At 38.3% G+C, this 26,477-nt stretch overlaps 1 protein-coding gene across 3 annotated transcripts in view; it reads right to left on the minus strand.

The window, feature by feature from the left end:
• The window catches only part of mtr (5-methyltetrahydrofolate-homocysteine methyltransferase), a 111,061-nt gene that overhangs the window by 52,539 nt on the left and 32,045 nt on the right, over window positions 1–26,477 (minus strand). For 2 of the 3 annotated variants that reach the window (XM_069930978.1, XM_069930979.1), the window contains exons 6-18: window positions 25,757–25,863; window positions 25,044–25,103; window positions 24,859–24,953; window positions 22,007–22,107; window positions 16,847–16,908; window positions 15,148–15,215; window positions 14,324–14,403; window positions 13,198–13,310; window positions 12,377–12,517; window positions 12,037–12,222; window positions 8,082–8,261; window positions 6,131–6,247; window positions 757–897 (exon numbers count right to left, since the gene is read on the minus strand). In XM_069930978.1, coding sequence (XP_069787079.1) covers window positions 757–897; window positions 6,131–6,247; window positions 8,082–8,261; window positions 12,037–12,222; window positions 12,377–12,517; window positions 13,198–13,310; window positions 14,324–14,403; window positions 15,148–15,215; window positions 16,847–16,908; window positions 22,007–22,107; window positions 24,859–24,953; window positions 25,044–25,103; window positions 25,757–25,863 — 1,451 coding nt within the window. The remainder of the gene's footprint in view (window positions 1–756; window positions 898–6,130; window positions 6,248–8,081; window positions 8,262–12,036; window positions 12,223–12,376; window positions 12,518–13,197; window positions 13,311–14,323; window positions 14,404–15,147; window positions 15,216–16,846; window positions 16,909–22,006; window positions 22,108–24,858; window positions 24,954–25,043; window positions 25,104–25,756; window positions 25,864–26,477) is intronic. The other variant, XM_069930980.1, reaches the window with a different exon arrangement.

Raw genomic sequence — 26,477 nt, forward strand, 5'->3', positions numbered from 1 at the left:
GAATTTGGGCGGCACAGACTTTACAACGTGAGCCTGTTATCATGGTGAATGTCAAATTGAAAAATAAATTATTGGCAGATTAATTACGATTAAAAGTATTTTGGAACACTTTTATAAGTAGGATCTTTTAAATAGTCCTTCTAATGAAGACTGGATCGAAACTGATTCTCTACTAGAAGCTCTGAAATTTGATGCCCAACTCACCACTGGCTGGTTCTTTAACATAGACCAGAGAGAGATGTAGCAAATGAAGCTTTACTCAAATTTATCTATTACAGCTTTGAATTTTAATGACATCCTCATATTAAGTTTGTTCACGACATTGTTCTCCCATCACTGCATCCTCCTCTTATTATATCACCCTCCAAAAACTCAGCATTTCTGCCAACATGGCCCATTGAGCAAATCCTCATCATGTATCCCATCAACACTGGCCTCACCTTCAGCTGCCTCAGCTCCAAATTTAAATGGCTCTCTCCTCTCTTTTAATTATCCACTTAAAAATAAATTATTTAATCAAGTTTTTAAAAATCACAAATTGCACTGCTTTGATTTCTATCAGTATTTGCTTTATCATATTTATGTGACTACCTTTTAGAACTTATTTTAAAATAACCTTAAATAAATACAAATATTTTTTTAGACAGAAGCATACAATATCAAAATGCATGCCAATTTTTTGGAAGGTAAATCAGACTACATTTGTCAACATCGAAGAGCAGCTTATTTTCCAAAAATGCATGCATTTGTTCTTACCTGTGCATAATGCAGTAATTTCTCAGTAGCTTCAGGGTCTTTGTTCCAGATCAAATTCTCACACAATTCCAGAAGTTCTTTATTAATGTCATCATAAAGAGGGAGGTTTCCTGCATTCACAATTCCCATATCCATCCCTGCCTAAGGAGAGACTTGTTACAAATGATGCACTAGACAGGAGCGAAAGATTAATGTGTTTAAAAAATGACATCAACTATATAAACTACCACCGGAGGAGTCACGCGATGGAGTAGTGGCCGGACGGTGAACTCCAGCCCTCTCCAGAAAAGTCGGGAAAAACAAGAGAAAACACAAAGGCACAGAAATAAAAGTTACAGAAAAGTGAGTATAAAGGTGGAAAGAAGATGGCGACAAAAAAAGAAAAGTCGAAAGCAACGGTAAGAAGAGAGGAAGAGAAGACAAAGGAGGAAAAAGGTGAAGGCCTTACTTGTCCGAAGAGGCCCGCTGCGGAGAGAGAAACCCGCTCCCTCAGGTCGGTAAATAATGGACTACAAAAATGGCTCGCAGAGCCGAGCAAAAGTGCGCAACCGCGCATGCGCGAAGTTTCGCGCATGCGCGATGCGAATGAAAAAAAACACACCGACGGGAGGGGGGACCAGCTGGGGAGTCGATCTCCACAGCCGGCAACGACAGCTGCAGAACACCTGCAGCAAGAAGAGACCACAGAAGACAATAGAAACAAGATAGAAGAGGAGGAAAGGGCAACAAAGAAACAACAGATGGTCAACCCAGAGGAAGAAGAAGAGGAAGAGTATGGTGAAATAGAAGAAGAAAAGATAGGCAAGGTAAAGGATATACTTGCTCTCATTAAAGGATACATGGAGTCATTTAAAGAATGGCAAACACAGGAATTTAAGGATTTAAGAAAAAGAATAAACAACACAGAGGAGAAAATAATTAAAATGGAGATGACCTTAACAGAAATGGGAAAGAAAATGGACAAGATGGAAGAGCGGGCAGTAGCAGCAGAAATGGAGGTAGAAGACTTAAAAAAGAAATTGGAGAAATCTAATAAAAAAACGAAAGAGACACAAGAACTACTAGCTCAAAAAATAGATACAATGGAAAATTATAACAGAAGAAATAACATAAAGATAGTGGGCCTTAAGGAAGATGAAGAAGGCAAGAATATGAGGGAGTTTATAAAAGAGTGGATCCCTAAGACCCTAGGATGTCCAGAACTACAGCATGAAATGGAAATAGAAAGGGCACATAGAGTATTGGCCTCTAAACCACAACCACAACAAAAACCAAGATCTATTGTAGTAAAATTCCTAAGATATACTACAAGAGAAAAGGTACTGGAGAAGACAATGGAAAAAGTAAGAGAGGGCAACAAACCACTGGAGTATAAAGGGCAAAAAATCTTCATTTATCCAGATATAAGTTTTGAACTCCTAAAGAAGAGAAAAGAGTTCAATACAGCAAAGGCGATTTTATGGAAGAAAGGGTATAAATTTATACTAAAGCATCCAGCGGTATTGAAAATATTTATTCCAGGACAACAAAACAGACTATTCTCGGATCCAGAAGAAGCACGAAAATTTGCAGAACAATTACAAAAATAGACTGAGGGAGGAAGACGGGTAATGAGAGTTAAAATGATCACGACTGATATGTATGTGGGTAAAGACAAAAATAGACTGAGGGATGAAGACGGGTAATGAGAGTAAAAATGATCACGATTGATATGTATGCAGGTAAAGAGGTATAAGAGTGAATAGAGACAATGAGCATACATGAATGTATCTGTACTTAGAGGAAAATATAGATAGTATAGACAAGAATTAATAAGGGAAGGTAATGGAATAGAGAGAATAAGGAGGGAATTAAAAGAGGGACCTTTGTGACATATGAAAAGTGAAATCTTTTCTGGGGGAGGCGGGGTGGGGGGAAATAGCGGTCACTGCAAAATCAGTTGACGCTTGCGAGTAGATTCGCAAATCCAAATGGAGAGGGGAGATGTGGTTGTCCGACAAGGGATAAAGGACAACTCAGGAGGTGAAGGGGAGATTGGGGATAAATAAGATAGAAATAGGAGAATAAGGAAAATGTTAGATGTTGTAGGAATGTTGTCTTATAAAGAGTTGAAAATAAGAAAACAGAAATGGAAAAGGAGGAAAGGTAATGATGGAAAAACGGAAAGAGAAGATAAACAAAATATAAAAGGGCTACGCTGAACTATATGTCTTTAAATATTAATGGAATACATAACCAAATTAAAAGGAAGAAACTACCAAATTTAAATGAATAAATGTATTCCATTAGAAAAAATAACATATTGGTTAAGAAATAATATTGAAATATTCGAACAAGTATAGGAGCCTTACATTAAATACAATAGCGAAAACCTACCGGGGACAAACATTACCTAAGTTGATGGAAGGAGAAGGAAAGAAAAGAATGGACTCAGTAGAATTTCTGGTGTAATTTTGTTGAATGACAACATTGTCTGACTGGCTTAATGCAACCTAGATTGTATACCTAAAATGGATGAGAGGGGGGGGTGGGGGGGTGGTTTGGGAGGAAAGGGGGGGGGGGGGAGAAAAAGTCACTGTATATGTGTGAAAAGAAATAGTGTATATCATGGCTAATGTGATTTATGGTGTGAAAAATAAAAAAATAAAAAAAAAAAAAACTATATAAACTACCACCCAGGCATTATAGAGATCAAGGCACTGATCTCTACATCAATCATGGGTTACAGACCAAATTCTAACTTGTCAGAGTAAAGCAGCACAAAAAAACAGGACCTTCCCTGTAAAAGTTTGTAAGGACATCGCTTAAAGGGTAGAAATAAATCTGACCCCACAGAGGTCTGCAAAGGTTAGATGCTGCCATAATGTTAAATTATGTCCCATTGAAACCAATTCAGTTGGTGGATAACTCATCCATATGTTAAATTGTGTCATGTTGAATTGCCCCACAGACAGAACAAGAGGTTGAACTAATCATCTTGAAATCGACACAAATTGTCAAGTAGAGACAGCATTGATATTACGGTGCCAGAGATGACACAAGGAATGTCAGGATACCTTTTGCCACAATGGACAAACAGGAAGAGACTCAAATGGGAATAATTAACATCTTATAATTAACCTCGAAACCAAGCCAAATGAACAATGCAACCCGATGTAACTTACAAGTATCATGTGAGACTCTATCAAAGGATCGGAACTCTGAGAAAATATCAGGCAGACAGAGAATAGATACTGATGTGTATTGTGAGCAACCCTTCAAGACTTCTATTGATTTTTTATATACCAGAAGGATGTTCTTAATTATAACTGGCACATGAAATTAAATGACCAACAAATCATTTCTAGGAAGAGGATAAGCAAAATGTAAAACATAAGCTGTAGCAATACCTTCAAAGAAATGTTATCCAATTTGTATACAGGAAAATAACTTAAATATTGTACCGTGACTGTGTTCTTTGAATGAAACTAAACAGTTTCAGTGAGGTGACTTTGTCTACCCAACACTACAGACTGCTCATTCCCTCTAGCGTTATTCAAATAAAGTCTGCATCTGAATGTTAGTAAATCAAAAGAGATGGAGGGCCTGGGGAAAATCACTCTCCACTGACCACTGACGGCTCTACCGTTGAGTTCGTCAAGAGTATCAGGTTTCTTGGTGTGCACTTGGCGGAGAACTTCACCTGGTCTCTCAACACCAGCTCCATAGCCAAGAAAGCCCAGCAACACCTCTACTTCCTGCGTAGGCTGAGGAAAGTTAATCTCCAACTCTCCATGCCACTACATTCTACAGAGGATGTACTGAAAGCATTCTGAGCAATTGCATCACAGCCTGGTTTGGAAACTGTCACACCTCACACCGTAAGACTGTGCAGAGGATAGTGAAGTCAGCAGAGAAGATCCTTGGGGTCTCTCTTCCTACCTTGACGGACATCTTCTATACACTGTGCACACGGAAGGCATTGTGAAGGACTTCTCACACCCTTCGTCAACTTTTCTCCCTTCTATCATCTGGAAGGAGGAACCAAAGCATTTGGGCCCACACGTCCACATTGTGCAACAGTTTTTTTCCCCAAACCATCAGGCTCCTCAATTCCTAGATGTAGCTCATCGAATGACTCAAAGACTTGTAGATTCAAACCAAGGCTTTTGTTACCAAAAGACTGGAGCGTAGTACATGGAGGTCGACCAGTCCAGACTGACCTGGATCTGGTTAGGTGCAGCACCTTATGACCTGGCCAGTAGGAAGGGCTACGGCTCTCAGCCAATCATTAGCATGATATGCAAATATATACAGAGGTGATAGGATCCCGTACTATCACACTAGAACATACGTGTACTAGTATATCATGGATTTTTATTGTATTATGACTCAATATTTAACTCCTATTTATATAGATCTGCTCCATGGTCCTGGAGATCTCATTCTCATCTTTTACTGTGCATGGCATTAGTAGTTATGGTACGAACGACAAATAAAGGTGACTTGACTTGACATGAGGTGTCCTGCTGTCTCTGGCATTCCTAGGAAAATAAACCAAGTCCACCCAGTCTATTTTTAATATCAAAATTACTCCATTCAAGATAATAAATTTCCTCTGTAGCCTCACTACTGCAAACATGTCCTTCCTTTAATGTCTTGATCAGAACTGCAGCCAGGACTCTAGGAAAATAATTAAAATTCCCTTAACTACCTTTGAAAAGTTTATTTGAGACACAGAGTCAGAGAACCAGCATGTCCATGATGACCGTCTTGTCCATCTACACATACCCCATTTGTCCACACTAGGTCTTTATCCTGTTATACCTTCTCTGTCTAAATACCTCTAAAATAAATGGTTGTATCTGACCCCACTATCTCCTCTGGCAGTGAGTTCCAGATGTCAACAACTCAAAAATATTTTCATCTCAAATCCTCTTTAAAACTCTTCCATCCTTCTGTTTTTGATACCTGTACCATGTGATAAAAATTTTGACCATCTACCCTATCTAAGGCAATTAAAATTTTATATACCCTAATGAAGTAACCCCTCAGCCTTCTTCACTTCAAGGAAAGCAAATCCAGTTTGTCCAATCACTCTCCATACTAAAGTCCTGCAATTATGCTATCATCCTGACAAACCTCTACATTCTCCTATACTAGCCATTCTCAACCCTATTTTTGGCAATGGCCCCCTTAGGTCTCTGCTCAAAGCTTATGGGTCCCATTCTATGTGAAGCAGTCAAGTTTAGTTGGTTTCTTCTGTATTTCTCTCCTACCAACTACATAAAAGAACATTTTGATTTCAGCCCTTGTCCCCCCTTAAATGTGCATGGCTGTCCTATACCACTGCAGCTAAAAGTGTATCCAAAAAATATACATGTATATTTTTTACCTTTATTGCGTGGTAAAGGAATGCGCTGTGCATGGCCTCTCGAATTACCTCCATTCCACGAAATGAGAAGGACAAATTCGAAAGACCTCCACTTACTCTGACTCCAGGAAGTGTTCCCTTTGTACAACAAAAAAAATGAGTAGGTCAATATGAATGAATAGAGTCCCAGGAGAAATTGAATGGATCAATTAGAACAGAAAAAAATGATACACTGTGGACACTTTAATTCATTTTGACTCATAACTGGAGTATAGACTTGAGAAATACAATATTTTGACAATATAGTGCAACATTAATGATGGCTATAAAGTTAAACTCTGGCGTCGAATACACAAATGTGCTGGAGAAAATTAGCATATCATGTAGCATCCATAGGAAGTAAAGGGTAACAGAAGTTTTGAGCCTGCACCCTTCATCATGTACAGTACAAGCAAAAACAGACAGGCGCACAAATAAAAAGGTAGAAGGGGGAAGGAGAGGCAAGGAGGGAGGGAGGGGCAGGTGAAGGACCACAGGCTAAAAGTAAGAGGTGGATAGAGATGGAAGGGTAGAAGAGAAAAAAAACTGAGAAGTGATAAGGGGAGAGAGTCATGGGCGGCATGGATGGTATAGAGGTTAGTGCAACGCTTTTACAGCCCAGTGATCGGGACTGGACCGAGGTTTGAATCTGTGCTGTCTGTAAGGACTTTGTCAAGTCACCTTTATTTGTCATTCACACCATACATTGCACAGTAAAGACAAAATAGTGTTTTTACATTCTCCCTGTGTCTGTGTGGGCTTTCTCCAGGGGCTCCGGTTTCCTCCCACCGTTCAAAAAAACGTACTGGGGGTGTAGGTCAATTGCGTGTAAATTGGGCAGCACAGACTCGTGGGCCGAAATGGCCCGTAACCGTGGTGTATATCTAAAATTTTTAAAAGTCATGGGTAGCTCTGACAGGAGAAGGAAGGGCAATGGATGGGAAACCAGAGGAAAGGAAGGACGGGAGGGGTTTAATGGAAATTGGAGATGTTAATGCCATCTGGTTTGAGAGTGTCAAGATGGAATACAAGGTCTTGTTTCTCCAATCTGAGGGTGGCCTCGGTTTGGCAGTACATGAAGTCACGGGCAGAGATTTCAGTGTGGTGATGGTGTATGGAATTAAAATGGTTGGCCAATGGGAGGACCTTGCTGTCGAAGCAGACAGAGTGAAGGTGCTCAACTAAACAATCTCCCAGTCTGAGTCCAGTCTCACCGATGTAGAGGAGGCTACAATGGGAGCACTAGATGCAGTAAATGATCTCTACAGATTCACAAGTGTTGTCAAGGATAAATAATTACAAACTACTCAAAAAATGAATGGAATTCATTCCCTTCATGGTTAAAAACACCAAACTCTAAAGGATAAATCACTATTTAAATTATTGGCTCTACCTTTAGATTTCACCACTCCATAAAAGTCTGTTACTACAGTAAAACCTCTCTCTAGTATCTGGTATCTATGGGATTGGTAGATGCTGGATAAGTGTATTTGCTGATTGCTTGGTGAAACTGTTTGCCGTTGTGAAACTGGCAAACTATCTGCTAGAGGGCGCCAATTTTAAACTCCTGTATTTTTTACTTCTTTATTTACATCAAATTGTTTTTGCCAGATGCTCATGACTGTATTGAGAATTTATAACGTCAGCACAAATTACATTTATAATCTTTATCAAATGTACTATATATTAGGAAGATTTTTTTAAATCAAAATTTTTCTCATAAATACCGAAAAATTCTGTGGTTGAACTACTATTCTAAATCGATTCAAAACTTCTCAGGGTGCATTTATCCAGAGAAGGTGCTTCCCTTTTAAATCTTTTACATGCACTGTCTTTTCCTCAAAATCCAATTTTTATTGCTGTCGGTAGTAAAGATGAAAGCAACGACACATCTTCTTGTGTGGTGAATTTATGTTTTTACATATGAGTTTACCTTTATTATTGAAGTGGCTTTGATGAAGTTGGCAGCATAGAGACTGTGCTCCTCCATTCCTGTTCCAATAGTGAGTATATTTGGATCAAATACTATATCATTGGGGTTAAATTTGACTTGGTTTACAAGCAAGTGATAGACTCTACTGCATATTGTCACTTTTGATTCTATATCAGTTGCCTAAAAAGGACAAAACAAGTTTTAAAATCTGAATATACATTCCAATAATTCTTCAATCACACCACAACTTGTGAATGTCAGCTCCAGTTTATGTGACTTGCATAAGAAAGAAGAAAAAAATGGGAATTTGATGGAAGATCCAGTTTAGAAAAAAATAGCAGTGCTTTACCTCCTCCTGACCTGCACAAAAGATTTACTTGCACATTTTCCACAGCAGCTGCTTGCAGATGGTGCATTGTTGATGTGGTGACTGCTCAGCAACACATGAGATGCCAAAGGCAATTCCATGTCACCCACAGTTTAAGAGGATGCAGTGGGGGTTCAGGAAAATGATGTGAAAGAATGATGCAAACCTATTGTGTAACTGGAAACCCCTTATGGGATTGATTATTGGCCTTACCAAAGAGGCCAATAATAGCACTATCTTGCAGTGAGCTGCATTATATGGATTCAGTGATATTTGACTACAAAAGTGTGCACCAAAAAATTAGTTTAGCCTGAAACTGTGGGAAAAGCAACAAAACCCTATTGCAGAGTTTGTTTCTTTTTCACGGCATTTGTAACAGCCAACTTACATCAGTAAACACAGAAACGGCCTGCTGCACATAGAGTGACAATATCAGAATCGTGTCTGATGCCAGGCAAAATGTCAAAAGTGTGGAATAAGTTACACATGGATATGCCTGGGCTAATTTGCTGACTGACTTCGAAAAATCATTGCTAATAAGATCTATCAAAAGCCAAAGTAACCTCATTGGGCAATTCATACAAAATGTTACTGGGTCATTTTCTAGAAGGCACTGATGACCTCTCCTGGCAAAACCTCATCATTACATCAGACTAAATGATTAGAAAAATTTTGGGATGATCTCAATCAGATATTAAATAAAATAACAGAAAACAATATACCAAAGAATCCAGAGATCTTTCTCCTAAGTAACATAAAAAAACAAAGAATTTGGAATTGATTTGGAGGATGCACAAAAAAGATTTGTTAAGATAGCCCTGGCCGTAGCAAAAAAATGTATTATGTCAACCTGGAAATTGGAAGATAATTTGAAAATACAACAATGGTATATAGAAATGAATAAATGTATTCCATTAGAAAAAATAACATATAGTTTAAGAAATAATATTGAAATATTCGAACAAGTATGGGAACCTTACATTAAATACAATAGCGAAAACCTACCGGGGACAAACATTACCTAAGTTGATGGAAGGAGAAGGAAAGAAAAGAATGGACTCTGTAGAATTTCTGGTGTATTTTTGTTGAATGACAACATTGTCTGACTGAATTAATGCAACCTAGATTGTATACCTAAAATGGATGAGAGGGGGGGGTGGGTGGGGGGGTGGCTTGGGAGGAGGGAGGGGGGGGGGGGGAGAAAAAGTCACTGTAAATGTGTGAAAAAGAAAAAGTGTATATCATGGCTATTGTGATTTATGGTGTGAAAAATTAAAAATTTAAAAAAAAAAAAATCCTCTAAGAAGTTCTATACTGGCAGAATTTGGGAAGAGCATGGAACCTGCTTGCATTGATACTTATTCATTTTTTGGGGTGGGGACATTTCTACCAATGCTGCAAACTCAAATTCCCTCCCTAAACATCACTCTTTTTTTAAGCCCTTCAAAAATCACCTTTTCGAATTAGCTTTTAATCATACTATTTATTTGCTCCTCTATGTCAGTCTTTTTTTTGATTAAGCGACTATAATCCCACACATGGTTGGGAGCCATGTACTTCAACTACATCAGTCCTTCTGGTGCAGATGTTTCCACAGTATTGCTGGACAGGGAGTTCAAACACTTGGATGGAGCAACAATGAAAGAATGAGGTTATATTTCCAAGTTAGTTGAGCTGATAATCTCGTGGGTCTGCTCCCCCACCCCCCCCCCCCCCCCCTCCAACCTTTAATGGTACATATGGAGAACTTTGGGCAATTAATTGCAGTGCATTTTATAGATAGCAATCTTCTGTGCGATACTATGACAGGAAACAGAAGTGAAAGTTTAGTATGATGGGTGGGATGTTAATAAAGGGTGCTGTCTGGATGAATTTACATTCCAATAAAAAGCATGCAATTAAGAAGCAGAATGCAATTTTCTTACAAACTCTTCCTCTATTTCAACTCTCTGAATCCCAACTCGAGTTCTTCAAATTTAGAAATAGAATTCTGAATAGACCCTTCTCAGAGCCCAAAATGAGAATCAATAATTAATTTCAATGAAGCAGCTCATTCATTTCCAACCACATGCACCATTCCACATCACTTTGAAAGAAAATAAATCCAGGAGAAAATAAAAATGAAGACAATTACAATTTGACGTAGATTAACACTTTAAGTCACTTTAAGAATGCAGCAAGTCTTTGCTTCAAAGGAAAGTCCCCAAAATAGGGGGGCATAACTCGAGTTTAAGATGGGAAGTGGATTTAAACAGACAAATAAATGAGAAAGATTGGATAGAATAATGTAAGGATAATATGACAACAAATATAAATGTTATGTATAGGTTAGTTCAATATAATTTTGTTGCAGTAGTTATATTTGACTCCACAAAAACTTAACAGATTGAATCCTGCATTATCAGATTTATGTTTGAGGTCTGGACGTGACATTGAATTTTTTTTTTGCATTCTACTTGGCAGTATCCTGAAATTAAATATTTTTAGTTGGAAGTCGGTAACCTTTTGGAAAAAATTACAGGGTGTAAGTTCCCACAGGATGCAATGTCATTTTTATTGGGTAATATTAATGTTATGAGACCTAAATTAAAATTAACGATGTATTTGTAAATTTGTACAAATTGGCTTGCAGTTTCTAGGAAATGTATAGCAATATCATGGAAGTCAGATACATATTTCGGCATGGAAAGATGACATGCAAAACTTCAAAGTTGTATACCACCTGAGATGATTATTTCCAGTTTACAAAATAAATATCATGTATTTTGGAAAATATGCAGCCATATTTACCAAATGTGGGTTTTTTAAAATTAAAACTTTTTGCTTTTAACTCTTAGTTAATTTTGTGCCTGTCTCTTTAAGAGAACTATTGTTTGTAGAGTTACCATAGTGACTATGATGTAATATCTGCCAGGCGAACCGCTCTCATTCTACAAGATGTGAAGGAAGTGTGAGCACAAGAATTTATTTTTTGAACTTTTTATTTCTTTAAATACCATTTTGTATCTCTTTAAAGCACGGTTATCTCTTTAAAAGTTATTTGTACATCTTTATTATACAGAAAATATTTTGTTATTCATTGTTCTGAAAGTCTTAATGCAAAACAATGCAAAATGTTTATCTGTTTTATTTATGAATTAAAACTACCTAAAGTAACAGCCACAGAATTTGATTATTGGATTAAAGAGATCGAAATTTGGGATATCATAGCTCATGCTTTGAAATTAGGATATATTAGAACAAGGAAAGTGCCATCTATAGATTTGTATGTTTAATAGACTCTCTGAAGATCACATTTCTTGGCAACCTCCAATATTAGACTTTATGATATAAATGTTCTATTCTTTTCTTTTTTCTTTCTAGGGGTTTGGGGGAGGAGGTGGGATGGTGGGGTGGGGGGGTATATACCACATGTTTAACTTTTTGAAATAATTTTTTAATTGAATGTAATGCAATTATTATTGTGGTTTAAAATTTATAAATAAAATATATAAGAAAGAGAATGCAGCGTGACTATAACCAGCTGAGTTCCTCCAGCACCTACTGTGCATTGTAACAATAACCAGCCATTTGTCCAAATCAACTTACCTGCCCTTTCTCATCAAATGCCATTACTACAACAGCAGCGCCAAACCATTTAATTATTCGTGCTTTATTCAGAAAGTCTTCCTCTCCTTCCTTCAAACTGATACTATTAACAAGGCATTTGCCCTGGCAACACTTTAAACCTGCTTCAATCACGCTGAACTTCGAAGAATCTATACAAACTGGCACCTTCGAAAGAAAAACATGTGCTTGCCGTTATTTAAAGTTGTTCAGCAATATCATTGATTGACAAGTTTTAATTCTATTGCTTAGGAGTTCTGGTGAATCTTGATGAAATTCAGCTCAAGCACATACAATGACTTTGGACATTTATTGTACTAACCTTAGCAATATCTGGTTCTGTTGATACAAGGTTACAAAATCTGATCATAGCATTCTTGCCATCTAACATTCCATCATCCATGTTAATATCCAGGATTTGAGCACCCTTATTTACTTGGATCTTTGCTATGTTCAAGGCTTCCTACAATTACAGAATGACAGCCTTTTAACATTATACAAAATGTAACATATCAATTCACAGCTTAATTTCAATCAATTACGCTTGTGGCTTAGCTCTGAGAGAAGGGCAAGTATTCTTTACCAGTCTGAAACAATTTTAAAGTGTGTTCTAAAGAAATCTTTTCCTTGAAAGATGAAGATACCGACCAATATGGTGAAAGCACTTGTCAGCTTCAGGTAGAATCTCTGAACACAAAAGCATCTCTCCCTGCTATATCTATAAATGGTGTATTGCAGATCTCACCAAACTTTCTTGGACACCAGTTCTCAAAACCTGCGATCGTTACAACTAGAAGTCAAGGATAGCAGGCACACAAGAACATTATCACCTACAAGTTACTTTCTCTGCTGTCTTGGAAAATGATCACCATATCTACTGCATTAAAGTACAAAAACTCCACACCTAATAACATTGTGAGAATGCTTTTATCAGTTTCTGGGGTTAAAGAAAGGGGAATATTTCCCTTTCTCAATATACCTTTTAAATAATCCATGCATCTTGCAATATGGGATTTACGTAGGATTTATGCAGAAACTTTCTACCTCTTGCCACAAAGATGTTGAATTCCAAGCATTTAACTAGTTTTTAAGACACTTATGAGTTTACAGAAAATGAAATTTGAAAATAAAACTGCACTTTACCTCATAATTACCCGCCATAACAAGTTTAGCAAACTTTCTGGATCCTGCCACATTACAACGTTCTCCAATGTTGACAAAATTGGTATAAGGACCGATTCTGAAAGGTTCAAGACCTAAAATAATACAATAAAATTATGATGGCTATTTATGCTGTATAAAGCAAATATAGATCAATATTCAGAACATTTGTTCTGTAAATGTAAAATGTGAACAATTAGTATTAAATTGACCCAGTTGGAAACATTCTCAGATCATATGTCTCAGCATAATCTAATTTAACCTAATCTAATCATATCAGCGCCACTAATTCCTCACGAGTTTGTGGAGGTTTGGAGTAACACTGGAAACCCTGGCAAATTTCTACAGATGTGTGGTGCAAAGTGTGCTGACCGGCTGCGTCATGGTCTGGTATGGGGACACCAATACCCCTGAGTGTAAAGCACTGCAAAAGTTAGTGGATACAGCCCACGACATCACAAGCAAAATCCTCCTCACCATTGAGAACATCTACAGGGAACGTTGGTGTCGGAGAACAACAGCAATCATCGCGGACTCACATCACCCAGCGCACGCTCTGTTTTTGCTGTTACCATCAGCAAAGAGATAGTTGTCACAAGACTCACACCATCAGGTTCAGATGCTACCCCTCAACCATCACACTCAACAACAAACCCAATCAGGATTCATTTTAGGACTCTTGCACTTTATTGATTTCTTTTTCTCTGTGTGGCACAGTTTGTTTAATTTTCTTTATTTGTTTACATGTGTACAGTGAGTGCAGTGTTTTTTTTGCACCAACAATAAATGCCAATTTTGCGTCGCCCATAGAAGAAAGAACCTCAGAGTTGCATCTGATGTCATATATGTACTGACAATAAATCTGAAATCTATTTTCAATACAAAACCAGCATAACACACTACATTTCTCAGTGCCAAGCACCTGTTCACTAAAGATCCTATAAATAGCCTGAATAAAATGAACTTTCTCCATTTTCATCAAATAATTTCACTAAAACTCAAAATTAACAATGTTTGTCACACTGAGAGGTTGAACCGAGGGTACAAGTATCCCTCCAAGAGGAACACAAATTGAACAGATCAGCAAATTTACTGTCAATTTATTTACCAGACAGCAACAAGTAATCTTCAAAAACAGGAGGAGGAGGAATTCTTGGCCTACATTTCTGTATGGCTTCTGCTATTGCCCTAAAAATACAAAGAGGAAACATGTCAAATTACAAACTTAATTAGAGCACAGAAATAAACTCCATTTTGGGCCAACTGGTTCACATCTACACAAATGTTCTACACAGTGTCTCTTGTTTGACTGGTTTATCAGTTTTTATTGTAAAGGGCTGAAAATATTTTTATTTTAATAACAAGTTCACTATTTAAATCTCCCTAGAAAATACTGAGAAAAGTGATCACTTCTTATCCAAAAGCAAAAATTGCACATAGTTAAAATCTGAAATTTAAAAAAAAACAGAAAATACTGGAGATGTTCAGCAGGTTACACTGCAGCAGTAGAGAGGGGAATGAGTTAACATTTTAGATATTCCAATGAAAGGTTATCAATCTGAAACACTGATTCAGTTTCCTTTGGAACGAAGATTAGGAAAGATCTTACTGAAGAATATAAAATAACAGGAATCCTAAATTATTTAAAGAGAAGGGACCTAAATCCCTCAGCAGAGAGGCAGATGGAAATGCTGTCTGATCTGCTGAGCATCTACAGTTCGTCCATTATTTATTATTTCTTTAAATTGATAATGGACACAAACAAAAATAAACTGGGCAAAACATATCACACCCTGAAAACCTCATGGTCCAGTGGGAAAGAATACTGAATACTGGCTTGTATCTCTGATCAGAAAGTTTATATAAAAAGCAACCTGTCTTCTTGCATATTGAATTGAATTATGTTTTCAACTGACAAATTAAGAAGATTACTGGATGTGAGCTGGAGTTGTTCCACAGCAACCGCCAACGATGTTCACTAATCCATCCGTGGCAAATTCCTGCATTACGTGATCAAAAGAAACAGGTTAGTGTAGCCCTAAATTGAAGGCTCTTTATTCAAAACAAGTTGGCACGGTTAGCGCAACGCTATCAACAGCACCACCACCAGGTTTGAATCAGGCGTTGTCGTAAGAGGTTTGTACCTTCTCCCTGTGCCTATGTGGATTTCCTCAGGCTTCCTTCCATTTGTATGGTGATGTTTTAGATTAATTGAGGTATTTGGGTGGCATGGGCTTGTGGGTCCGAAGTGCCTGTATGTCTAAATGTAATTTTCAAACAGGCTGGTTGCAGGAAGGAGATGGCATTTCGCTGAGGAGACGACAACCATCTGTTTTAGGCTGCAAACATTGGATAGGCCGCTGAGTGATGGACTGCTGAAGTTCTGTATCTCAGAGGGTCTTCTCTTCTTTCTCTTTGGCTTGGCTTCGCGGACGAAGATTTATGGAGGGGGTAAAAGTCCACGTCAGCTGCAGGCTCGTTTGTGGCTGACAAGTCCGATGCGGGACAGGCAGACACGGTTGCAGCGGTTGCAGGGGAAAATTGGTTGGTTGGGGTTGGGTTTTTCCTCCTTTGCTTTTTGTCAGTGAGGTGGGCTCTGCGGTCTTCTTCAAAGGAGGTTGCTGCCCGCCAAACTGTGAGGCGCCAAGATGCACGGTTTGAGGTGTTATCAGCCCACTGGCGGTGGTCAATGTGGCAGGCACCAAGAGATTTCTTTAGGCAGTCCTTGTACCTTTTCTTTGGTGCACCTCTGTCACGGTGGCCAGTGGAGAGCTCGCCATTGAAATCACCAAGTTTATTCAAAGCAGACATTGACATATTTCTAGATATTAAGGGAATCAAGGCGTATGGGTATAGGGGAGATAAACAGCATTGAAATAGAGGATCGATGATAAATGGTAGAGCTGGCACAAAGGACTATCAGTATTTTCTCACTTTTTCTCATGTTCTAATCCAAACAAATGTGAAGTAATGCATGTGAGAGGGGCAGACAAGCATATAATTCTCAATAAATGGTACAATGCTTTGTAGTGTAGAGTAATAGAAGGATTATCTAATGCAAGTCCATTGATCGCTAAAGGAAGTAGCTAAGATGCAATTGAAACATAATAGGGATACTTGGCTGAACTACAGATGAAAAGAATGAGGAGGTTATGCCAAAATTGTGTAAAACTTACTTATGCTCTTAACAAGATGCTATAGAAAGGGTGAAGTCGCATGAGAGGGTGAACAAGATATTTATGAATCTGCTACCAGGCCGGGATAATCACAGTTAGGATGAGAAATTGCTTAGGGTGGAGTTTTTTTTTAAATGAAGGAGGCTATAAGTTTTAATGAGGTGTATATAACATTGTGAAAAAACAACAGTACAACAGCCACAGTCTTATAGTCCATGCCTACATCCCAAAAGAAAAATGTAAAATTACGTTTTGTCCTTGGGGAGAAAACAGATGAATTTCAATTCAAACACTGATGGCATCTCTAGCCTTACTTAGAGACCTTTATCTCTAAAGTACTTTTGTGCTCTATGCCTGCGAGAGTATATAGACTGAGAATGAAATGGAATGAGTGAGGATGACTTGGAACACACTTGCGAATATAAGCGAAGTCGATTTCAGATTATGAACAATACCTTCAGGTGTTTTGACATGATTTCAGGTGTTTCATCATAGCCTCCAAATGAATTGGGAAGTCCTAAAGTTAAACAAAAAAAATCATGGAGATATACGAGACCCTTAACAATTTTTAGCTGAACTTTTCCAATATTCAGTAAACTATGGAAAAATACTGTAATTTTCCAACAATCTGCATTAACAATACTTCCCCAAAGCTTGGTATGGTATGAACCAATGGCAAGATTATCAAAATAAAAATGAAGAACAACTTAACATGCAATGATTTGTGTTGTGCACATTAGAGGATCTTCTCATCTTCTCGTGTTTTTTTCTAATTTTTTTAGACATACAGCATGGTAACAGGCCATTTCGGCCCACAAGTCCATGCCACCAAATTTACATTCAATTAACCTACACCCCTGGAACGTTTGAATGGTGGGAGGAAACTGGAGCCTGTGGAGGAAACACACAGAGACAAGGGGAGAATATACAAACTCTTTACAGACAGCACGGGATTTGAACCCCCGTCCCGCTTGCTGTAAAGGTGTTGCACTAACTGCTAAGCCCACTGGCCCCACCACATTGTTCTGTCACAAAGATTCAGCTACTACCTTGCCAGTCCCACAAGCAACTTTTTCACTACTCTTCTCACCTGAGGCCATTGGGCCATTGATTCAGTGCTCCACACACCACCTATTTTCCAGTTTTTCAGAGATTTAAACCCCATGACAGATTTGCAGAACATGTTTTGCAGACTGACATATCAACATGTTATAATAAAAGCATGCTGGAAAGATGCCACTTTTAAATGAAAGTTTATATCAAGATACCATATCAAATGATACAAACTATTCCATAATTCAAGCAAAATCAGAGACTTTTTCTAGTCTTGGTTGGTGATCCCTCTAATTTTCCACAAACCAATCAAACTATAGTTGCCAAATTTGCTGTTGATAGATCAGAAAGCAGGTGGTGAGGAGAACATACTGTGACAGAGTATAGAGGTATGTTTTTGGGAGATAAATTGGGAAAGGTTTGTTCGAGTAGGTCACATACAAACACTTTAAAACAGATCTTATTTTAAATACTGGACCTCTGCTAATGCAAGACTTATTGGCTCCACAGCTTTTGCAAGAGGTTTGGAAAGTGCCCCAGAGACTTCACTAATGGATTGTTGTTTACAAAAGGCAACAGATGAAAGATCTTGTTGGAGCCGCAGATTGTCTGGAGTTGTTCTAAGAAGGTCATGTGGTTTTTCAAGCAGAGTCAAACAGGCTTTTTCTCAGTGAGAGAAATGAAGAGAGAGAGAGATAGAGAGAGAGAGAGAGAGAGAGAGAGAGAAAGGGAGAGAGACACACACACAGAGACAGAGTTCATTTGTACAGTATTACAGCAGTAACAGCAGCTGGGGCTGGAACAGGACAAGTTGGCAAGCTTGTGGAAAGCCCCATTTGGAAGACAGCCTGGTCAAAACTCTTGTGGTTTATGCAAGAGGAGAGGAGTGGCTGTCTAATGTTTCATTTGGAATAAGAGAAACAAAAACACACTCTGAGGTGACCTGAAAGAAAGAGGTTATCATCTGGAAAACCCTGAAGGAGGAAGTTTCATCAGCAAGACACTGAGGTGGCTGGATGTCCATCGTACAACATATCTCTCTCTCTGAAAACTGACAAGAACCTTCCTGAGCGGTAACCATTTACCTTTCAATCACCAAATCTTGATGAACTTTATAAATATTAAATTCTGTGCACAGTAGAAGAATTGCCTGCAACCAGTGAACTTGGAGGAATGAGAAGTGAGATTGGACTGTGATCCAAAGATCTTCTCTCAACTTACACACACATTACATACATGTGCACTTAGAATTAGAAGGGGATTAAGTTAGGTTAGTTAAGTTAAGTTAACGTGTGATTCTGTTTTCAAGTTTAAAGATAATTAAAATCAACTTTTGTTTAAGTACCCATTTGTCTTGGTGAACATCTATTGCTGCTGGGTTTATGGGGTCCTCTGGGCTCGTAACAATTCAAAAGCCAGAGAAGGATACACTGTGGATAAGTTGCATGATTGGGCAAAGATCTGGCAAATGGAAAATAATATTGGGAAAAATGAGATGGATGATATTAGCAAGAATTATTTAAAAAGATATATTATCTAAATATTGAGAAGTTCCAGAATTCTGAGTTGCAGAATCAGAATTTATTGTTATAAACATGTCATGACAGTGGTTGCTTTGTGGCAGCATTACAGATGCAAAATTGCTATTAATTATGTTTTAAAAAATTTAGTGCAAAAAAAAGAAAAGTATCTGTGGTCCACTGTTCATTCAGAAATTTGATGGCAGAGGGGAAGAAGCTGTTTTTGTACTGTTTGGTGTTCATCAGAGTCCCGTATATCCTTCCTAATGGTAGCAGTAAGAAGGGGGTGAGGGCCTTGAGGATGGAGGCTGCTTTCTTGAGACATCACCTCTTGTATATGTCCTTAATGGGATGAAGATTAATGCCCATGACAGCGCTGGCCAATTTCACAACTCTGCAGCCTTTTCCTGTCCACACCAGACAGTGATGCAAATCAGTCAGAATGCTCTCAATGGTACACCTGTAGAAATTTGCACGTATTTGGTGGCAATACCAAGCCTCCTCAACCTCCTCATGAAGTATAGCCTCTGGCAAGCCTTCTTCATGATTGCATCGATATAGAGACCCCAGAATGGATCTTCAAAGATGTTGACACCCAAGAATTCAATCTTCTAACCCTTTCCTTTGCTGACCCCTCAATGAGGTTTCGTTTGTGTTCTCTTGGTTTCCCCTCCTGAAGTCCTCAACAGAAGGATCCGAACTCTGTCCCAGCTATTTGTGAATCATTCACTAAGGTCTAGGAGGTCATCAGGAAAGCTAACAGTCATAATTGATCAAGAGAGGAGTTTGAGACAAAAATAGGACAGGGTGCTTTGAAGAAACACAGGTGACATCACAGTACTGGAGCGAAACATGAAAATCTGCAGATGTTTCTGATTGTAGTAAACACAGAATTGCTGGAGGAACTCAGTGGGTTTTGGACGCTGCGAGATCTGCTGAGTGCCTCCAGCATTTCTGTGTTTTTACAACATCACATCTGGAGTCCTACACACAGTTTATGGCTCCTTATTTAATGTACCTCCATTGGAAGTTCATTGACAGTTTACTAGATGAATGGCTAGGCTGTCTTATCAGAAAGATTGGAGAGAGTAGTTTTATATTTGCTGGAGTTCAGGAGACTGAGAGGTGACTTGATTTAAATATACAGGATCCAAAATGGCTTTGACAGAGTGCATGTAGTCAAGATATATGCTTATGTACAGCACCCTACATATCACAATAAATTCATTGTCATCAAGATATTTCCTATTGTGCGATAATCTCTACAGCTCACTGTTTCAAACTAAATGGATCAGTCATTTAACAGATAAGACATTTCTTTCCTCTCAGAAAGTCACAGGTATTTGGAACTCCCTTGCTTAAAGAAGAAATAGATGTTTTAAGGCACACACAAATAGATACTTGATACATATAGGGGTGAAAGGCTACCATGGCTTGTCCGGAATAAGGCTTAGATATAACAATCAGATTAGCCACAATCTTATTAAATGGCAAGAAATGCTTGAGGGCCCAATTAGCTTCCTCCAATTTCAAGTCCTAAGTCTGCAATAAGATTCCCTATGGTGCCCTTCCATGTTTCGAGGCCTGGAGTGAAGCAGGGTGGTCCCAAGCTGGAGAATCCCATCTCTTTCACAGAACTTCTTATCTGTTCCCCTAACTATTGCATCCCCTATCAGTATAGCTCACCTCTTCTCTTACCTTCTCTTCTTAGCCACAGGTCCAGACTCTGTGCCAGAGATCTGACTGCTGTGGCTTGTCCCTGGTAGGTTGTTTCCCCCTCCCACCCTCATCTAAAATGGTATACTTGGTATTGAAGGGATCAGCCATAGTGGTGACCTGCACTGCCTGCCTATTCTCTTTCCCTCTCCTGACTGTCATCCATCTACCCTCCTCCTGCCTGTATGGTGTGATAGTGTCCCTGTAACTCCTGTCTCCCGAATGATCCTGAGTTCATCCAACTCCAGTTCCATTGCCTTAACTCAGCTTGTCAGGAGCTGCAGCTGGATGCACTTCTTGAAGATGAATTCATCAGGGGCACTGCTTGCTTCACTGATCACCCATATTCTGCAAGAGGTGCATTCCCCTGCCTTGGCTGCCATTCCACTGTTTATGACTAGAGGAACAAAATATATATCTAAAGCCTGCCCTTACCTTCAGCTTATCTGATTAATCCTTTTTATTCCTCAAATAGGATGGTCCTCTCTTATTTCAACTTCTACTATTCCTCACCTCTTACTTGTTCTCGCCGAAGCCTGTTGAGGCAAAGCCTCACCCCTCTGACTCAACCCATGCCAACAATAACCACTCCCTCAATGACGGTAAGAGTTTCTAAAGCTATATACCATGTGTATCTGCACTAAAATCGGAGGACAAACCAGCTGCCAATCAAGGTTTGCTTCTGCCCCACCCATTAGTGAATACCTTGCTGTTTTTTCCAATGTAAATTACCTGGACTGGACTCTCCACTCTGCCTGTACTTGGCCTTGGGCCATTGGCTGTTGTAGTTGGATTTATCCTCCTGGCACTGAACCATTTTTCCCTGCTAACAACCTGGGCTGGATTCTCCAGCTTGGGACCACCCTGCTTCACTCCAGGCCTCGAAACATGGAAGGGCACTGGAGAAACTGTTGGTAAGATGTGCACTGTTAAAAGGGTTGGGAGTGTTTAATTAGTCTCCCTTGTAGCCTAGAGCCATCAAGGGCTGGTGGGGCACCATAGTGATTTTTTCCTTGATCATTATATGTACCAGTTCATTGTGCGTGTGTGTGTATTTTGTTCCCATGCTACTTTCTCAAAGTTTGTTATTAATTGTCCACTATTACGTTCCCATAGCTGCTGTAAACTGTGTGTGTGCACATGTATGTGTTACATCTGCTATCATTTCCCATAACATATAAAATCTATCTCTACCAAAAGTCTGTCCAGTGTCCTTGCCTTTGAGACCTACCAAACCTGTTTCCTCACTCATAACAATTTACCAAATGTTATTCTGCTTCTTTAAAACTGATTTGTCATACTGAATTAAAAACACGAGTTACTAACCTGCATTAGGATAGCATAATACATAGGCAGATGTGGATTTTCCAATTGCTTCTACAAATGGTCTCATTTCCACAGCTCCCAAAGCACAATTTAATCCTATGCTGCAGGAAAATAACACATTAACATGGTAAATTATTGATAATTTCTTCAGAAAATATACACATCAATTGCCACACAAATGAAAAATTCATTTTCTCGTTTTTACACTGTTTGCCGGCGGAAATTCAGAAATAACAGTTAATTTAGCTTGTAGTGGCTGTGTAGCAGGCCGAGCGGGCGCTCAGCGCGGTAATGCGAACTGCCACCGTCAGTACACAAACTCACCTAAGGGCTGGCATGCTAGCAGTACCGAGTGCCAAGGGACAGCACGTTGATCAGCTGGGTCCCCCGCCGAAAGGCACGGGACATTAACAAGACTCAATTTAAACCTGTTGGTCCCATAGACCAGCAGCTGTCCCTTGTACTGTGGAACCCGGGACAGGCAGGGAATAAAAGCCGCTTGTAAAGCTTCAATAAACCAGTCTTGAGTTGACTACTCTGGCATGTGTTTGTATTTCTTGAGTAGCTCAACCATAGTAGCCGCTACAAACTGGTACTTTGACAGTCTTACTACAGATAATAAGAATATAGCAATCAATGGTATCAATCAAGACTTTGAGTCTTTGCAGGACAAGAATCCAGAAGAATTTACACCAAATAAGCCAAAAGTTTTGATTGTACATAATTTTGAGACCTTGGCCTCAGCATGTTCATTTTCAACTGATCCTTGACTTCCTGTCTTACAGTTCGCAATCACTGAAGATGGTAAACAACTCCTCCTCCACAATCATATCCACAAGCTTGTGTACTCAGCTCCCTACTGTACTCGCTCTAGACACATGACTGTGCATCAAAGTATTATTCCAATTCCACCTTTAAGTTTGCTGATACCACCACAGTCAAAGACCAGATATCATACAATGATGAGAAGGAATAGAGGAAGGAGATTGAGAGTCAAGTGACCTGGTGCCTCTCTATGTCGGTAAGAGAAAATGACCTGAAATTAGGCACGAATTTTAGACTTCCGGAATAGTGCACAGTGGAGTATTTAATAATTTATACATTTATTGAGAAATTTATTACTAATATGTATGTACAATTACAACACAATGCAGATAAAGGAATTATATAAGTCAAAAAAAGGGAAAAATAATTAAATATACAAATTCATGATGAAGCCTGGTCAAGATTTTGCCAGGAGAGTGTAATTAATACAATCAATGTTAGATATCAAATGGTACAATGCAATATTTTACAACGATTATACTACACTCCGTATAAATTACATGGACTTAATTCAAATTGTTCTGACAAATGTTTCAGAGGTAACAAAGAAACAGGAACCTTATTCCATGCAGTTTGGTCTTGTGCAAAAATGGGAAAATTTTGGAAAGACTTGAATATAATATTGAGACAAATTATGAAGATACAGATACCAAAAGATCCCAGAATATTTTTGCTTGGTGATTTACATAACACTGATACTAAATTGAATTTAGACAAATATCAATGAAAATTTTTGAGTGTAGCAATAGGGGTGGCATGGAAATGTATGGCAGTAACATGGAAGTCAGATAATTTTATAAGGCTGGATAGATGGCATATGGAAATTCAAAATTATATACCATTGGAAAAAGATTACTTATAATTTAAGGAATCAGCCTGAGAATATTTAAAAGATTTGGAAACCATATATGGATTTCATCAATAAGAGTCCATCCACATCCTCCATTACACCTACTCCTCCCAATTAATATGTACAGGATAGAATAATATGTTAGGAATATATGAATAGTGAATGATAAATAAATTCAGATTTTTTTCTTTTGTGGGGAGGGGATGGAGGGGTATAAAAATAAAGTTTATGTATCATTCTGTATAATTTTTATTACATTGTATTGTTATTTGATGAAGAATTATATGCATGTATTGATGCAAATGAAAAATAAAACTTTCCAAAAAAAAATACAGAATGTGCTTACTACGACATATTTGAAAACACATCATACACAGGGATAGCAGTGCTAACAGCTGACTGTTAACTGATGCTTTTACAGTTATGCAGGAAGTATTTTTCAGCCAGACATTCAGGACACTTTCATCTCTTGGAGATAGATTATAAAAGGAGGCTTCTATGAAAATAAAATCAATTGTCATAGGAAACACAAAAAGCTTCATATTAAAAAATAATAATAATACATTTTAAATATATTTTTTCAATGGTACAAAAATAGAATTAGCCTATTACTGCAGCACAACAATTATGGATGTTGATACAGTATTGAGAAGTCCCTATTATCTCTTAAAGAGATCCAGACTAATTTATAATGTTTTTGAATATCATTAAAAGATGTGTTTGCGAGATTCAATCATTAATATGGTTGCTACACATTGCAGACGGTGTAACAGGTGCAGTGGATCATATTATGTGCAAAGTATTTAAAGACTGGCACAAATGGCAAATATAGTAAATAACTCATTCCACCAAACTACATTACAGCTGAGTATTCTTGGCATTTGGTTGTATTTTTAACATTGCAGTGAACATCAGTGACTTGAAAAATTATTTCTTTCTGCACAGATTTCTGCATTTCCAGTTTGTAATTTGGAACTTAGGATCACTTACTGCCAATTTGTTACATTTAAAAAAAAAAGCAGCAATAAGGTCATGATCTTCTCTCTCTTTCCCTCTACATCAATAAAGTATGGCAAAACAATAAAAATTGTTTTGCCATACTTTAGATGTGAAATACCTAATCTTGAAAGGTGCAGTAAAGATCCAATTATTTTTTGCTGAGGTTCAGTTATCTTACCAAAGTGGCTCTGCATGGGATACACTGATGACGAATGCCTCCACTGTCTGACCAGAGAGAGTGCGCCCACTTTTATCTACAATTGTTCCAGAAATCTGTAGAACATCAAAACAAACATTTCAGCAATATCAAGATCATTGAGGAGAAAACTGAAGCAGAAAAATGCAAAAATATTTTACACTTACAAAAATATGCCTGGGTTCATACTGCCCAGCGAATAACTCCTGAATGGCAAATAAAGCAGCCTAGGAAAAGAGAAGATAACATTAGTGACACAAGCCTCATCTTAAATTGTGGATATTCACATTGTTTTCCAAGAGTGTAATAACCTTCAACTAATTGAAATTAAAGACTGGAAAATATATTCCTCTGTCAAATACCTAACAGGTTGAGTAGACATGCTGACCAGAAATTATCTTCTCTATTTAGATCAAGCAGAGCATTGATTCTGGCAGTACAATTGATTCCGGTAGCCTGCATCACTAATGGAAAGTGGAAACTAAATTCAGACAATATACCAGCACCTAATTATTATTGACCAGTGTTGTAGCCACCATAACCCCACATTTTCTCTGCCTGCCCTTGCGGGTTGAAACGAAAGTAGATGAGGTCTTCTCCCCTAATCTGACCTCTCCAATGCAGCCGTGAGCAGCTCATTCAGTTGCAACAGTGGTCAACTGCAGCATTCTAGAATGACCCAAACTCATGTTGTTTACATCCAAAACAAAGCAGTCCTGGAACAAATGAAAGCCAAGGCTTTTGAGGTTAGAAAGGTTATAGATTGCAGGAGGACTACTGACATATAAATTTGAGGGATTTAGAAATGGAAGATAAAGTTTGTTGGTGAATAGTTTCAGGATTGCTTTCAGCATTAGCTAGGATATGGCATGTCTCTTACCTTTGCATTAGCTGTATCAAAAATGGTCTCCACAAGGAGGACATCAACACCACCATCAAGCAAGCCTCTGGTCTGTTCCTTATAAGCTTCAACTAATTCATCAAATGCTGCAAAGTAGATTTATTAATATTAAAACTTCAAAGAACAAGATGAGACCAATGAGGCAAAATGAGACCAAGGTTCTTCAATTCTACATTCAAACTTTTAATTTGTCTTTCTTGAAAAGACAAACTATTTTCAAGCTTTCACTCGAATTGTTAGGAAGCACGTGGAGGAAAGCCAAGTCAATGGAGGAAAGCCAAGTCAATGGAGGTGAAGTGCAGAACTGTGATGAAGGATGCATCAGGCCAAAAGGATTGAAGAACCAGTTTCTGTTTTGCAAATTCCTATGAAAATGAATGCCTGAAATTTAAATAAGCAGTGCAATACACAAATGTACTGGAGAAAATCAGTAGGCCATGCAGCATCCAATCCAAAGGGTAACTGATGTTTCAGGCCTGAGCTCTTCCTGCAGATGCTGCATGTCAGAGTGTTGCACTTGACTCCAGTATCTGCAGGTTTTCTGTTTGCTTTGCCTGATTTCATCTTCATTATTTGCATTTCACACAAGCTGAAAGCGCTATTTGTACAAAGGCATTTGTTTAAACAAATTCAAAATTCCAACACAATGTAGTTACTTGCCAATGTTTGGCCAATTTTCACACCAATTCAAACTTTCTAT

This window comes from Narcine bancroftii, chromosome 4 (genome assembly GCF_036971445.1).
Source record: "Narcine bancroftii isolate sNarBan1 chromosome 4, sNarBan1.hap1, whole genome shotgun sequence".
Lineage (NCBI taxonomy): Eukaryota > Metazoa > Chordata > Chondrichthyes > Torpediniformes > Narcinidae > Narcine > Narcine bancroftii.